Here is a 16,459-nt window from a genome sequence, read left to right on the forward strand (position 1 = left end):
TCTGTATATATAGTACTCTGTATTATGGAGCCATTAGCTTGAAGTGTGGAAATGTTTAACGGCTTTTCTTTGGTGACGGGGGTCTTTTATAAAGGCAATTGCAAATATTATTTTAGGGAGGAGATTTATGTGGTGCCTAAAATATATTTCTGGCTTCCAGGCCAAATTATGTCGGTGTTGGTGCTCCTGGCAGTGTGGAGCCGCCGTGGGTCCCACTGACAGCAATGTAGAGGTGGTGCTGGCAGAGCCCAAGAAGCCCTGCAACATGGAGGAGCTGTACAAGGATGCCCCAAACCTGCCTATGGACGTCACCAACTCACCCTCGGCGATGGCAAACAACAAGCTGGAAAATGGGGTGGCCCAGCTGATCACAGCAGAGGCCTGGAACATCAACTCGGCCGACCTGATGAAGAAAGCCCTTTCCCCACTGGTGACAGTCCCTGCGCCCTCCATCCTGACGCCACCGGCCGAGTCGCAGAGCGGGGTGGCCCTGAAGGTGGCGGCCACCGTGCTGCAGCCCATCTGCCTGGGGGACAACCCCGTGGTCCTGCCCATCCACCTGCAGGTCGCCGGCAGCGCTGCCCCGCAGATGCCAGCCACCAATGCCGCCACTCCCTACGTGATGACCACCCAGGGCCCTGTCCCGCTCCCCGTCCTCCTGGAGCAGCACGTCTTCCAGCACCTGAACTCGCCCCTGGTGCTGCCTCCGGGGGCTGCCTGCCCCACCAGCCCCTTGCACGCCGGCCTCTTCCCCGGCACCACGACCCCTGTTGGGCAGCCCCAGCTCCTGGACCCCAAGCCCTCCAGCCAAGCGCAGGAGCCCGTCCTGCCCCCGGTCTTTCAGACACCGGGATTCGCCGCCGTCCTTCAGGACCTGTTTCCCTCACAGGGCGCCCTGGGCTCAGCCCCCTGTCAGCCGCCCCCCGACTACACCACCCTCCCACCCCAGGCCTTCAGCTCGCCCCTGTCCCCGCTGGTGCCCCCTGCTACGCTGCTGGTGCCCTACCCCGTCATCGTGCCCTTACCCGTCCCCATCCCTATCCCCATCCCTGTCCCCATCCCTGTGCCCCACGGCGCCGAGGCCAAGGCGGCCCCTGACCCACCCAAGCCGCCGCTCTTCACCCCCCACTCCTGCAAGGGCACCCAGACACCCCTGGAGAAGGAGGAGACGAAGCCCTTCGAACTCCTCCACCCGCGGGAGTTTCCCCAGCTCAGCCGTCACACTGTCATCAAGATGGGTGGTGAGAACGAGGCGTTGGACCTCTCCATGAGAGGGCCGCCCGCGCTTCGGGCCAGCGAGGCCGCGCTGCCGCTGCCGCCGCCGCCGCCCGAGGACGGGGCCCTGGACCTGTCCCTCGCCTCCTGTCGCAAGCCGGGGGGGCTGCACGGGGAGGCGGCCGGCCCTGGCCCCGCCACCACCGCCGAGATCGGTGCCCACCCCGCGCCGGACAAGCTCCCCGGGCCAGCCGGCCCCTTCGCCCCCTGCAAGCCCCAGGAGGCGGTGGGCAAGGCGGAGGGCAGGGCCGCGGGCGGCGGCGCGGCTGAGCTGCTGCGGCAGCCGCAGAAGTGGCTGGTGGAACAGGCGGGCAGGGCGGGCTGCGAGCCTAAGGCCGGCAACAACATCGAGATCGTCAGCACCTCGCAGACAGCCAAAGTCATCGTTTCCGTCAAGGATGCCGTGCCCACCATCTTCTGCGGCAAGATCAAGGGCCTGTCGGGGGTCTCCACCAAAAACTTTTCCTTCAAAAGGGACCTGCCCCAGGACTCGGTGCTGCAGTGCTACGATGTGAAGAGCCCGCCCGAGCCTCGGGACAGCGCCGAGGCCCTCAGGAAACCCGTCAAAAACAGGAGCGTAAAGCTAAAGAAAATTAACTCGCCGGAGATACATATTCTTCCAATCAAGAAGCAACGGCTGGCTGCCTTTTTTCCAAGAAAGTAAATTATGGGTTTTTAGAATTTTAAGATTATTATGAGAAGAAGAAGAAAAAATAATAAAAAAGATGCACTTGGTTTTAAACTCATTTAAAACTTTAAACTATCTTTGTAAGTTATTTTTGGGGGAAGAGGGAGAGGATCAGATGTAGAGTCCCTATAAACTGGGTTGGTTTGTTTTTTTTCTCTTGTTTTCGGTTGGTTTTTTTTTGTTATCAAATTTTGACTTTTCATGGGAAACTGAATAAAAAGCAACCTATTTTTCAAGCAGATTGCACATTTTGCAGCTTTAATGGAGTAATGGATAAGTCAGAGGGGTAAGAGCTATTTTCACTGCCATAAAGTGCTTTGATGATGTAACTCTTCATAACAGTCAGAATGGAAATTTCAAAATAAATGTTTGTACGTGCTAATTGGTTGCGGCATTCTTTTCTCATTTCCGAATCACTTTCAGTCTACAGAGAAGGTCATGCAAAAAATCTGTAAACTGTAAAGCGCTGGACCTGACTTACGATGAACGTAAAATGTTAATAGCAGGCTAAGAAAAATTATCTTGTCCTGCAGCAGTGTCAAGAGCACATCACAGCTAACGATGCACCCAAATGACCTACTGGAGGAGTGAGAGCGAGCGGTACAGCCTGTGCACACCCAGGACAGGTTCACTGCGAGAGACCCACAGGAAAGCATCTTAAGTAATGTTATCAGTCATTTAAAAGAGAAAAGCCTAAAAGTCAGGGGAATTCGGTTGCCAGGGGGCAGGAGGGGAGGAAGAATCACATATTTTTCCAGCCTGACTACAGCTATATGGAAAAGTTGTTTATTGTTAGTTTTCTAAGTTTCTTTGATGGCTGAAATCAATGCACGTAAAAGCAGAGCTGTGTAACTTTATCACTCGGCAGTGTACAAAGCCACCCACATAAATGGAAAAATGTAAGCATACAATTAAAATAAAAGTTCTGCTAGGTTATGGTTTTGCACTTGTCTATGGAAATGAGCTGCAGGTGCATTATTGTCTGTCAGCTTCGAAGTTCACACAGCTCACTGGTTAAAACAGATCCTGACAGAAGGACAAATGTGAGAGCAGGAGGACAATTCGTGGTGGCCACTGCCTTTTTTGTGGCTATACCTGTAGAAAACTTCTGTTACAATTTCAAATTAATGTTCCTGGCAGTGCTCCAGGACTGGCTAAGTAAAAAAGGCATTAGCTGGATACCATCACACACTAACTGTGCCTTCCTTTGCCTAGCTGCAGCCAACTTACTCCCAAGACTCCTCTTGGACATCTTTGGGAAGGTTTTTGCAGTTGTTCATACAATGAGAAGTTCCTCAAAGGAGCAGCTTCAGTGTCTCAAGTCTACTCGCACCCACAGGCACCAGTGTCATGCCAAAATCTTTTGCAATTTTTGATAGCAGCAGACACCAATTCACTATTTGGAAAATGAATTTGCACTAGGAGGTTAGGAAGGGCATGTTGTTTCTCTTTTCCTTGGCTGAAGGATCACTGCCTTCTAGCTTAAGACAAAAATGGAAGACTTCCATATAAGCATAGCACCACTTCTGTCAAACTCTTGCTTTTTAAGTTTTTTAAAAGCCTTTTATTTTTCCCTGAGGTGGCAGGACTGACAACATTCTGAAAAGCATAGTGCTGATGGATTCGTTAATGTTTAGTCATCTGACTGCATTTTTAAAAAATATCTTTTTTCTTAATTGAAAATACTCAGCTACTTTGTTTTTCTCCTTCCAAGAAACTGCTAATGAAATATGTCATGTGGTTATTGCAGTGCAGAGGCTAAAGATTTCAACGTCCCTTGGGATGGCCACCCCAGTTGTCACTGTCCCATCTATTTCAGCCTGCCCATTCTAGAGTGTCAAAAAACCTTCTGAAAATGTGAATTTTTCCTGGGGCTATACCAGAGTAAAACAAGGCAATCATAGCATTGGCTGCTGTCATTTTTATTTTGCAGCTGACAGAAGCAAGTTCAAAAGAAGTCTAATTTTTTTTTTTAAAGTGTTCCACACTGGTGGTTGCATCTGCTGCACCAATTGCCCCAGTCCTTGCCATCCTTGTGTGAGTCATTCCCCACAGCATCCTCATCAGGCAGAGAGGGCATCCATCCACTGCTGCCCTCCTGCTGACCACAGGATACCTGGGACAGGCAGAGCAGCACCTGTTGGTGGCACTGGCTGCAGGTGCTCAGCTTTTCCCTCCTCTCCTTCATAGGCCTTTACTGGAAGCATCAATGCTGAGGGTACCTCCCAGCCCACTCTGCACACAGCAGTCTGGTTTAACTGAATTTAGACCACAGGCTCCAGAAACCCTGACAACAAATTAGGCTAAATCAGCTTTATGACATTATAAACCCATACAAGCACTGTCAAAACACCCAATGCCTGGGGACAACAAATTGAGTTTAAAGCCAACTGGTACTGGTTGTAACAGTAGACCAGACCAGCAGACATGAGGCTGCATCTTGCCCCAGTCCCTTAGAGGAGTAACTGCAACCTCTTCCCTCTGAAGCAGGGCTGAGGAAAACCAGAGCAGGCTCCAATTATCCTAGCATCCCTCTCTGCCACTCCAGGACAGCCTCCCCAGCTTTGCAGGGCCAGGATGAGCAAGCTCCCTGGCACTGCTGGTTGCCACCAACATGCCCAGAGCCTGCAACACAGGCTGAAGCCACTCCCATAGGAATGGATAAGCAGAGCAGACTGGGCTCACCCACACCGCTGCCTGGCTTTTCCCTTGCTTAATCTGCAGGGACAAGGGGGATATTCTCAGCAGCATCTTCCCAGAAGGCTTAGGGCAGCTCCCACTCCCTTACCCTGCTGCCATTTCATGCAATCCCAGCCTTCAAGGCTGTGCCATGGAAAGAGGAGCCACACACCAGCACCTCTCCTGCTGCTGAACTCTGTTGGGCAAATGATGCTAAGTAGGGACCGTTTGCCTCCCACCATCCGTCGCGTGTGAAGCACAAGTCCTACATCCCATCAGCATGGGGGAGAAGAAGCCATAGAACAAACTACTTAATTACACCACGACTGAGCACTTTCACCTCCTCCTCCTCCTCGCCTTTAGCAGCAATTGCAGTTTTTGTATATTGGGCCATTAATTTTCCACAGGGCTACATTTTAACTGCTTCTGAAACTTGTGTACGAGAAGAAGGACGTGGAGCTGCACTCATGATATATGGAGCTTCCATTTCTGGTGGCTGTTAATGGAGACATTAATACCTCTAGTGAAGTTGAAGGGAAAGTCATTAAGCTGTAATGGTAGGAGGAAGACATTTTACGATGATGGGTATATACAAGGAGGAGAGAGAGAGGAGAGGGAGAGAGAAGCCGTGCCCTCAGGGGCACCCCTTGTTGGCTCCAGGCTTCGTGTGACTTGGACTTCGGGCAGGGACTCTTATTAGGGGGTGAGTGAGAGGGTAGAGGGTTGTGGGGGTGTGTTACCTTTCCCTTTGCTCTCTTCCCCCTGTCAGGCAGGGGCTTTGCAGGAATCCAGAAACTGAAACCCAAGAAGGGCTGCACATCTCAGATGTAGGCCATGGGACAGGGCAGCCTCGGGGGCAGGAGTGCTCAGATGTACCAGCTTTCCTACACAGGACAGCCCTTCCCCTGTGCTGCCTAAGGCACAGCTCCAGGACCAGGGGTGCACAGTTAAGGCTTCTGGACTTAGTTGTCAGCAAAATTCATTAATCCAAAAGAAGAATGAGCAGCTTCTCAGACAGGGAACTTATCTGGACTGGGCAGTTTCTAGGTTGGGAGAACACCAAGCAGTCGGGTAAGGCACAGATGACTGTAAGTGCAAGGAAAAGGTGTAGAATAGGGACAAGAAAGCAGGCAATGGAAGCTGAGACAAGATCCCCAGGCCTGTTAGCATTGCACCTTTACTGAAGTTAGCAAGCAGCCAGACAGAGAATGAAAGGGAGAAGCAAAGCGACAGCCCTTGGTCATGAGCCGATGACAGACAGAGAAAAGAAAGGTGTCAGCTCAACGACAAGGCTTGGGCCACTCGGTGAGAGCGAGGAGAAAGGCAAGCACTGAGCTCAGGGAGAGTAATGCTTTCTTGGGCTAAAGGCAGCCGAGAAGTGAGGCCTGGGGGAGACCATACATCAAACCACACATGCAGAGCACGCATGGCAGGGCAACCTTCCTGCTCCTGCTCCTGCTCCTGCTCCTGCTCCTGCTCCTGCTCCTGCTCCTGCTCCTGCTCCTGCTCCTGCCCTGACAGCAGGGGACACGGAAAAGAGGCAGCAAAACCATCCCAGCAGGAAGGTGAAGGGGAGAAGAGCAAAGGTAGCTGGTTTTGCCTTTCCCAGGCCTGAGGTAACATGTGTGACCTATGCTCTCCTACCACCCACCCTCCTGTCTGCTATAAAATTGATATGCCATGATGTCTCACAATCAGCGATCACTTTTTTAACAACTTCTACCCATTTTCTGCTCAGGCCTCCCAGAGCACTTGCCTCCCACCACCTTGCCCATCCCTGCAGAGGTTTGACCCATAGGGGCTCAAGGATCAGCTTCACACACTTGCACATGAAAGGTTTCAGGGGAAACCATTTGGCACAGAAGTGGCCACTGAGCATGGAAGGGAGCAAATCAGAGAAGTCTGTGCCCCTTCACTTGCACACAGGCAACTTGGGATCGTGATCTGACAACAGTGACTCATTAACAGTTCTCATGAAGAATATTAGACAATGAAAACAGCATAAAACAACATTGCATAATATCCTGGTGCCAGATGTTTTCGTTTCTTTTTGTGCTCAAGTTTATAAAAACATGTTGAAGGGCTCAGTCAAGGACCTTGTTTTCCTCTGGGGTCTGTTCCTGCCTTCCCAAAGGCAGACAGCCTGACACAGTGACATTAATGATGTTAATTTGTGCAATTTTCTTTTTTGACTCACCTTTCACTTTTTTCCCAACGCTTCCTCCTCCTCTTATTTAAAGTTGCATTTCTCTTAGACTATACTACATACCCTTGATGCTGAAGTTTTCAGTTCAGAGTACTCTGGGGCAGTACTACACACACAAGCAAATCTCATAATTTTAGTGCAGAAAATATATTTTCCACAGTTGTTAAAATCATGGTAATTGCAATCCTGTTAGGAAAATCTGTTCTGTTGTTGAACCATCTGAAACATTTCTTCATGTTTGAGTAGAAATATTACTAATCGTTAAAATATTTAGCATTGCTTTGTGCCCATATACCCCAAGCTCTGTTAGAATAATACCATAATATCCCAGTACTGAAATTATTAGGATTCTTCCAAACTGACATGAAAATTAAAAGAGCAAACAGCATGGTACAATCTAATCAAATCTGGAAGGAAGGACTATTTCTACTTTTTTCCAAGTAGAACATAATTTTTCTGTTTGGAAGTGTGTTTCCAGTGGAGCGCTGGTAACAGACACATTGTATCCCTGCATCAGCCTGTCTCTCCCCCCTTGCTCCTGGGATTACTAATGTTCCTTAGCCCATAGCTGTTTCAAAACGGTCACATTTTTTGCATTGTTTCAATATCATCCTTCCCACCACATCTTCATCAACGGAGTTCCCATCTTTCTTTGCTTAGGAACAAAGATAGGCAATGTTTTGTCCTAGACTGGCATCTCACAGACCAAAAACAAAACAAGGAGGTCCTTCTTTGTGCAGCTTATGTACCCAAAGAAAACTCCTAAAAGTACCATCAATAAGCATGGGAAAGCTATTAATTTTTGAGGTTTCTGATACACAAGTAATTTCTTGCTTCTTGAGGAAAAAAAACCAAACCCAACCTACCTGCATTCAAAGTTACAAAGGTAACAAGTGGATTTTTTTTTTAACAAATGTTTCAAAATAAGTACTTTGGAAGCTTGGTCCACAAAGCACAATCCAGCATAAGACAATATGTACCTGCCCTTCAGAGACCCTCCACAGCTCAGCCATGATGGCACAAAGCCCCCACACTCAAAGCCTGATGATGCATATGCCACACTCACCTAGAACCACCCATATTTGTCAGAGTGGGGTTAAAAAACACCAACAGAATATTTAAGTGCTTGTTGTCTGCTTTTTGCCACAGTATTCTGTGCAACAACAAAGATCTATGAAAGCACACATATTCTTTATGGATACACTTTTGGCTAGATATTCTGAACAACTGGACTTTAAAGTCAGACCTCTTGTGTGGTGGAGCATGGGACCTGGCCAACATTGCTTGGTTCCTGTAATGTGCACCTGAACATTTGCTTCTCAATGGCAACTAGGTCTTCCAATGAAGGACTCAAGTGAGAGGGTTGTTCCAGCTTATTTGCAACAAAGAGCACTTTAAGTGGGGAATTACCGCATGTGCTAAAGTTGAAATGGGTATTGAGACTCCCATGATAAAACTGGCTAATAAAATCAATAGTCAAGAAGTCTCTGTAAAGCAGATATTGGTATCTGGTCAGATCACTCATACCCTCAACTCCCATGGACTGAGAGTCTAAAAAATTATGATATCAAGACATGAAGTTACATGAAGTCAAGCCCAAGCCTGTATTCCCAGGTTTTGGCTCCTCAGCTGCTCTGACTTTAAAAGAAATCATACCAAGAGTGAGTTGTTAGAAGCAGCTAAGAAACAACTTAAGGACAGAGAGTGCATGTCCCAAAAACTGGGTTGGGAATTACAAGGATTCAGCCCTTGTCTTCAGATAAAATCATGTCAAGATAAAAGACTTCCCATCCCTGACATGGTTCAAAATGTTTATTTCTAACTTTCCCCTTAAAAATCCCAGCACAACACGAACAGTCAAAGACACAAGTCATCTGTGAATCTGAAAGAGTTTATCTTGATATATCCACCTGGTTTTCTCCTTCCTAATTTTCCATTACTTCATGTATTTTCCTTCCCATGTTTATTGCATGTAAACCCTATCACTCATCCCAGCCTTGCATTTCTGTTTTCTTTCAAAACATTTCAACTTTCCCCAACCTGTTCATTTCCTGTAGCTGAACACCACCCAGGCAATTACAATTACTGTATTATGGCGAATGCAAAGAGGTATGAAAGTAATATGCACCCTTTTGCTGAGCTGGCCTCTTGAAAATAAATGAACAGGTGATAGTAGTCAGTTAAAAAAAACCCCAAGACAAACAAAAAAACCCCACCACAAACCAAGAAAAAAACCCCCAAACTAAAACCAACTAACCAACAAAATTTCCCCCCATACACATTATCCATTGAACCTAATAAACAATTATGTTCCAATATAATAAAATTACCTATCTACTACCTCACCCCTGAAGTACAAGCATAAACCAAGGGTAGAGTAAAACTGAGCATTTATTTATTAATTTCTCCCTCCCCACTATTTTGCTCATAAAAGCACAGGGATTAAAAAAAACAAAAAGAAGAAAAGCACTTTGTAGATCACACCTTGAGTAACACTGTGCAGATGAGAGGCATCTGTTCATAACAGTACCACATACATGCCCAGGCAAGAGCTGAAATCAGTAGCAATAGCTGGTACATACATCAGAGATAAAGCAAGCAAGCTGCAGAGTACTTCCCTTACTTTTCATAACATGCAGGAGTAGGAAACCCGTGGAAAGATCCTTCCTTCAAAAGGGTCTTCAATAAGAGGAAACCTGTTCTACAGCAGTAGTCTGGAGAGTTGGCAGTTGAGGAAGAGTTCACACCTGTTTGAAAACCTCACTCTTGGAAATCTAGACAGCATTAGCGCAATTGCTTGGGGAGATAGAGTGTCTCCATAACTACTGAATAAAACTAAATATGAGAAAGGGAAAAATTTAGTCAAGTCATGACCTCTTGCATTTGAACACCAGACTTTCTAAGGTGTGCCACCATTCATTTTGTTTTTTCCCACTTCCTTGCCAATTGCCTCAGTGTCCACCTGGAAGGGTAGATGAGTAGATGAGTCTTTGTCTTTCCAGTTCTGGATGTCAGAGCTGGGACAGCCAACGCAGGGTAATAGCAATTGTTGTGGTGGTTTTGTGGCATATTCGTTTTCTTCCAGCTGTCACAACTGGAAAGGAACCATTGGCAGAGAGGGTTTCTGCAGGCTTCAAGCTGTACATCTGTTCACACTTGTCTGTTCAGACAACATGGGATGCAATCCCCCCTTCCCCTTGTGCTGGCATCTGTTTGAAAGGGCTTTGATTTTGGATGCTAAAAATCTCTGTGAATCTCTGTGGATGAAAATGGCTTTGTGTATTTTAAAAAGAAAAGAAGTAGAGATGTGTAGCCTTTGCTATCAGCGCTAAACAGTTCCCCTGCAGATAATGAAAGCTGAAATAAAACTAGCAGTGGTCCACAAAGCCATAAGGAGAAGCAGCTTGTGTAGGACTCCTCAGTGTGTACAGCAGGACTGTGAGATTCTGGAGCTGATGGAAGCTAATTCTGATTCAAATGGGACAAATTACAGCTAATCAAAATTATCTGCTAGGACAGGGATGGATGATTATGTACGGAAGGAATTTAAAAGCCCACTGGATCACTGTAATGGCATATTTTAAGTACACACAGGACTCCAGTCATTACCACAGCCACAATAATGAGGATTTATTTAGAACAAACCATCAGAGAACAAAGTAGCAAAATACTTTGCTATTAAATAACCACCCAACCTATCTCTGTAGCTTTCACACTAAAAAAAAGATACATAAAATGTTATAGATAGATACAGTTGCGGACTCACAACACAGTGCGTTTACAACAGACTGTTCAGATTTTAACAAGTCTCAAAATCGCTCTGCATGACCTTTGAAACAACAGGAATACTGACAGTTGGGGGACACAATCCCAGGATTATGGGCTAGTTAGTAAGCTTTACAGAGCAAAAGATTATAATCAAGGCTCGAAAAAAAAGCAGCAATTATTTCACCACTAAAATGAGAACGAAATCAGCTTCTGCCTCCCTGCATCACTCTTAGGCACTTCCAAATGAGCACTTTTTACTCACTCCCACAGTTTTACATGTAACAAAAATAGAGAGGAGGAATATATGACCTTTGAAACTGATCTCAACGAGGTCTCTCTTTTTTCCTTTTTCCTCTTCAAGCCAAGCCAGTGTAACTCTACACAGCTTCAACTTGGCAGAAAGAGTGACAGAAGGATGAAGATGCTCATTACTTAGAAGAGGTTCACACTTCTTCATTCATTTTACTCTATTATGTAACTAGCTAGCCAATCAAAGAAAAAAATACTGCTATCATCCCCTTTTAAGATGTTTTTCTCTCCATGATCCTGCATTAAAATAGACAACACTCTATAGGTGACAAAAGGAAGACTGGGGAAAACTTGGGCCCACTGCTGAATGAGACGGGGTACCTCATTACATAGAACATGGAGAAGGCTGAAGTACTGAATACAAGTTTGCCTCAGTGTATCTGTATTTCAATTCTCTGAATTTCAACTTCAATTACAGGAAAGAAAAGCACAAAGAAACACTTATAAAACTTTTATCTGATCAGGTTAAAAGTTCAAGATTTTAGTCATCCCCACCCAGGGTTTCATTTTTCCCCTACAGAAATACTTGAGATACTCAAATTTAGGATTTTTGTATCATGTTCAGAGCTTACATAACCACATTCACAGACTCACACAAAACTGTCAGAGCTACAGAGAAGGCTAACATTGCTTTTTGCAAATTATATCCCTGACTGCAGAGGAAGAAGAGTTTCTACAAATACGAGTAATCAGATCAACATCTTTGCACCTGTGTCTACCACCTGAAATAAAAAATAGTGTGTCTTTATCCAAAGCAACAAAAAAGGGGAAGATGCTCCATCCTTCAAGCCAACATTTATAACATAATTTGCTGTCTTTCACCGTCATTCCTACATATGTGTGAAAAAGTCCTACAATATGTATACTGCCACAGTCTACCCTCCTCCAGACTTCTTCAATTCCACTACTGCATAGGTGTTCTGCAAAAATAATTGTTAGAGCTGCTAGTCCTCCCAGGCAGCAGTATTTAATTTCCAATAGTCCTATGATGCACTGAGGAGTTATGGCACTGTCTTCCAAGATGACCAAAAGTTACAGAACCAGATAAACAGATGAATACATGTTGACAGAAAAGCAACTTGGAGAAACAAAGAGACTAAATCATATTGTCATGTATATCAAATAAACACCAAAAAAATACTAAGTATGTTCTGAGAGAGATCAGATGCAAAATGCCTCTGGACTATTGTCACTGCCAGCTTCCAATTTTCGTTATCTGCCTGTGACAGTTGTGAGGTTACCATTAACCCAATCCAAGTTCCTTCTCAGGCACAGGTTGATTGCTGCAAACAGCCACTGGAACAAGAGACTTCTGTATCACAGAAGTAAGAAAGCTTGAGGTGTACGAAGTTCAAACTTAATTGCCATTAACTGCTTTGATTAAAAATATGTTGTGTCTTTATCTGAACACAGCACAAACAGTTTTTATCAGTCTCTTCCCCTCAGTGGTTATATGAGAATTCTGTAAGCTGTAAGTTGCAAAATGAGATATATAAAATGAAATAGTTGAATAACTAAACAAGTTTTTATTTTGAAAGCACAGAACAATCCAAGTTCAAACACTAATTGCTTCAGATGAACAATGTTGGAATGATCTTACCCTTTTCATTAAAACTTCCTTACATCAGATGTTTCCATGAACTGTCAAGAACTGCCAAATGCCAGGTAAGACAGCCACCCTTGCCTACGCAGAGAGCGCTCACACATCCACACGGCGTCAAACAGAACGGACAGTTACAACAATGAACAAACTGTTTTATTTTTCTTGCTAGATAAGAACGTCCCACTGAAAATAAAGAATAAAAAATATATTCTGCTGTAGCACTCAGAGTGCTTGAATCTCACGCTACAGCACACGGCCAATTTCTGGTACATCAACATCACAGTTATCTTTGTGCACATGGGTGCACAGAAAGCCTTGAACAAATATTTATACCCATAATAGTGCCATGTACAAAAATGTCATTCCATAAAGGCCAAACAGAAAATTTAAACATCTTTGTTTTTCTTATGCCAAGGGCAATGTAAAAAATGAAAACTGTTTTCAGTCAATTACTTCCACTTAAATTGTATGAGATCTTTTTATGCTGAAGAACCCAAATTCAGCATAATAAAGCATAGAAGAAGTAGTATACAATTATATATATGTATAAACAATATACTCAACATGTGGGGCATGATGTTTTCCTTAATATATAATTTTTGGTGTAACCATATGAAAGTTAAGTCAGTATTTTTCTAACAAAAAGAGAAAATATTCTGTTTCTTCAATCACTGCTCTGACCTTTTCTTACTATAAAGAGCATGCCTGTATTATTCATCTAAGCATACATGCACCACAAAAAGATATGCAAAACAAATCGATACAGATAAACTTTAGTGTCAAATGCCTAATGATGTAATAACAAAAACAATTTTCAGGGCCCAAATGACTTGCTGAATTGAAATTGCATTGCAGTCACTTAAAATAACACAATACTTGGACTTGTGAGTCACAAAATTCACTGTTTTCTAGCAGCATCTCTGCTGAAATCTGATGAGTATCAGTCTATGGGTAAAGAAAGGCATTTTCAAAAAAGTAATTTGTAAAAAATACATTTATACTATATGTTTTCATATAAAAAGGCATTAAGAAATATAATAAATCCTACCATTTTAGGACTACACCTTCCCTAACAAACAGTTTTTATCACTTGACTATTACATATAGTACATTCAGTTTCCTAAAAAGAAAGTGTATTTTCTTGTCCCTGATGTATTTTACAACTGGCAGTGACAACAAACTGTTTTATTATCACCACTCATTCTTGCAGCTTATACAAACAGCACCAATTTTACCCAAAAAAAGGTTTATCAGTTACATAGTAGCACTTCCTCACAGGAAATATAAACCCAAAACATTGGAACCAAACGTGTCTTTCCAAAAATATATCAGAATATATGGCTCAGAGTTAAGGGATGAATAACCAGGAGTATTGCATAGTACAGGGTCTCGCCTGTATGAATAAAGACACCTTTTGATTGTTTGTCACCTTCTGATTCCAAGAACAAATTAAACAGGTGCTAATGAAAGTAATACACAACTACATTTACTGGTAAAAAAAACCAACAAGAAATTGTACAGTTCTCTCTGGCACAGTGCAAAGTACACATTAAAAAACTGAATATATATGTACAATGTGTATGTATATTTTTATATTTATATAGTATGTATTTCCCTGACACATACACGTGTACATGTAAAAAGCATGAACACACACATCTATGCCATACTTAGCAAAAAGATGGAATGCTTAATATGTGGATGCATTGTTCCAGTGAAATCAGTCTGTCTCAGAAATGGCTGTTTATACAGCCAATATGACCTTCCATGAAACAGAAATATTTACTGCCTGCCTAAATTGACAATATACGGTACATTTGTCCTCATAACTTCCCAAAGGACTGATAATCACACTTTATAAAAGCTTATATTTGTATTAAGCCCTCTCTTCCATAACCCTTCCTCTCTTCTGAAAGACCAGAGTATTCATTACAGAGATGATTCTATTTTAAGATTTTCTTGCAATATAAAAGTTTACAGCCATCCCTGTAAAAATTATTAACACCTGATGCTGGTTCAATTTATTATGTCCCTTTGGGATTCAGCTGTTTTGGTTCTGGATATGAACACGTTGGCTGAAGCCTGTAACAAAGAACACACTTTTCAGGATTCGGAGAGTGTTGTTACCACACCTGCCCACACCCAGTATGATCAATTGTCCCTCACCGCCAACTTTCTGTGAAACAATCTGCAAAAATACAAGAATGTAACACAAATCCCTACCCTCCCCTTCATCCTGAATGTCTCTTTTACATTTCAAGAGCACTTTCAAAAAATAAAGGTTTATATCAGCAAAAGTTTCAAATCAAGGCGATGGCTGTGAACCTGAGAGCTTGGTGTGATCCGAGCACACGTGTTTGTTGTATCCCCACTGGCTAGAACTTTCCTTGTTTAAGTCGTTCAATGTGGTAGCACAACTTCAGGGCAGGCCCCAGCTTCAGTCCCATATATTTCATTATCATATCACTCCTCAGTAAGAGTAGTGCCTTCCCATCAATTTCCTGCAGAAGGAAGAGTATAAACACAACAGGCAACTACTTTTAACAAGCTGCATGGTAAAACTGGAAAGTACATTACAGTTGTTTATACTGTAGTAAAAACATATCTACTATATATAAAACAGTAACTGTAACTTTGTATTTACAGATGACCACTGAAATTTAATTTGTTTTGGTATTTTTAATTTTTGATTAAGTATTTGAGATGTTAGAGAAAGAAAATGACAGTAAATAAAAGAAACTGACCAAACCAGCCCTCAGAATTAGAACCAACCAGGAAAAACCTAAATGGGTCAAGGGAAAAAAAAACCAGAAGCTGCAAAGGAAGGTCTGTGCAGTTAGAGATTAAATGATCCAAGCACTGAGGCCTTGCACTGAACCTTGAAAACAGCCGTGGGAGGATTTTGGCATGCGTGTGCAAACGGTCACACGGAGAAAGGGGCTGGATACCATCTAAATATGGTAAATTAGACAGATCTGTTTCCATGTTGAACCAGAGAGATTGTCAGGATCAAGACCAAGGACAACTTTGTCAGATTTCAACTGTCTGACTGAGAAGCTGCTGAAATATGACAGCCCTAAGCTCTTAGTACCACTACGTACCATAGACAGGCAATTAGTTCCATAAAGCATTATAAAGAGAAACAGTCTTCCTTATTTTTTTAAGCAAAAATCTGACAAAACAAGTGACATCTACTGCTGTTATACAACTAAGAATAAAACAGAAGACAGGTATCTCCATTGAAAGTTATTTTGAGTTTTCCTTCTAATCCAGTTTACTCAGGGATTAAACTGTTAGGAGGAGCTGGTGCAGAACATGGGAGAAATACTACTAAAGAGAAAGCCTCTTTTTGGAGGGCCATATATGCAGTGAAATAAGAAAGCAGCTCTTTACTGAGCAACCTACCATAGAAAAGCACAGCAAGGAGGAGTAGAGGAGATCAAACCTAGCACAAACTGGTACAGTTTCTGTCTCCAAAGATAACATCTAGTCAGACCTATGAAACCCTACACACTGTTTTCCCAAACAGATTAATTAAATATTTCAGCTGCTTCTCTGAATTTTAGTATCAATGACCAAGTGTCTAGCTAACGATGGATAACATCATCTGTGCCTCAGGACATTAAGTCTCCAAAACAGGGGGACTGAATGCCCTGCACTGTACATGAGAATGCCATCCTCTCTAGAGTCACCAGGGATGACAGGGGTACTAAGGATGTTGGCCATGAGAACTTGGGCACTTCCAGGCTGGCATTATTTCATATACACTGGAAAGAGGTGGCTATTTACTTTAGTCTAGCAAGACTGAAAGACAGAAAAAATACACTGCAGGAGGGGGTTTCAGGTGGAAAAGTAATTTTCAGCCTCTCCCTAATATATGAGGAGAGCCTACTCCCAGCTGCAAATAGACTGATAGACATGAAAGTTGTAT

General features: G+C 43.5%; 2 protein-coding genes across 7 annotated transcripts in view; one reads left to right on the forward strand and one right to left on the reverse strand.

The window, feature by feature from the left end:
• RAI2 (retinoic acid induced 2) overlaps positions 1–2,345 on the forward strand; it is a 45,627-nt gene extending 43,282 nt beyond the window's left edge. For both annotated transcript variants that reach the window (XM_048287093.1, XM_048287083.1), the window contains one exon: positions 161–2,345. In XM_048287093.1, the coding sequence (XP_048143050.1) occupies positions 266–1,939 (1,674 nt within the window). In that variant the 5' untranslated portion in view covers positions 161–265 and the 3' untranslated portion in view covers positions 1,940–2,345. The remainder of the gene's footprint in view (positions 1–160) is intronic.
• Positions 2,346–9,222: 6,877 nt separating this feature from the next.
• The window catches only part of SCML2 (Scm polycomb group protein like 2), a 75,970-nt gene continuing 68,733 nt past the window's right edge, over positions 9,223–16,459 (reverse strand). For all 5 annotated transcript variants that reach the window (XM_048287134.1, XM_048287118.1, XM_048287111.1 and 2 more), the window contains one exon: positions 9,223–15,029. In XM_048287134.1, the coding sequence (XP_048143091.1) occupies positions 14,904–15,029 (126 nt within the window). In that variant the 3' untranslated portion in view covers positions 9,223–14,903. The remainder of the gene's footprint in view (positions 15,030–16,459) is intronic.

This window comes from Corvus hawaiiensis, chromosome 2 (genome assembly GCF_020740725.1).
Source record: "Corvus hawaiiensis isolate bCorHaw1 chromosome 2, bCorHaw1.pri.cur, whole genome shotgun sequence".
Lineage (NCBI taxonomy): Eukaryota > Metazoa > Chordata > Aves > Passeriformes > Corvidae > Corvus > Corvus hawaiiensis.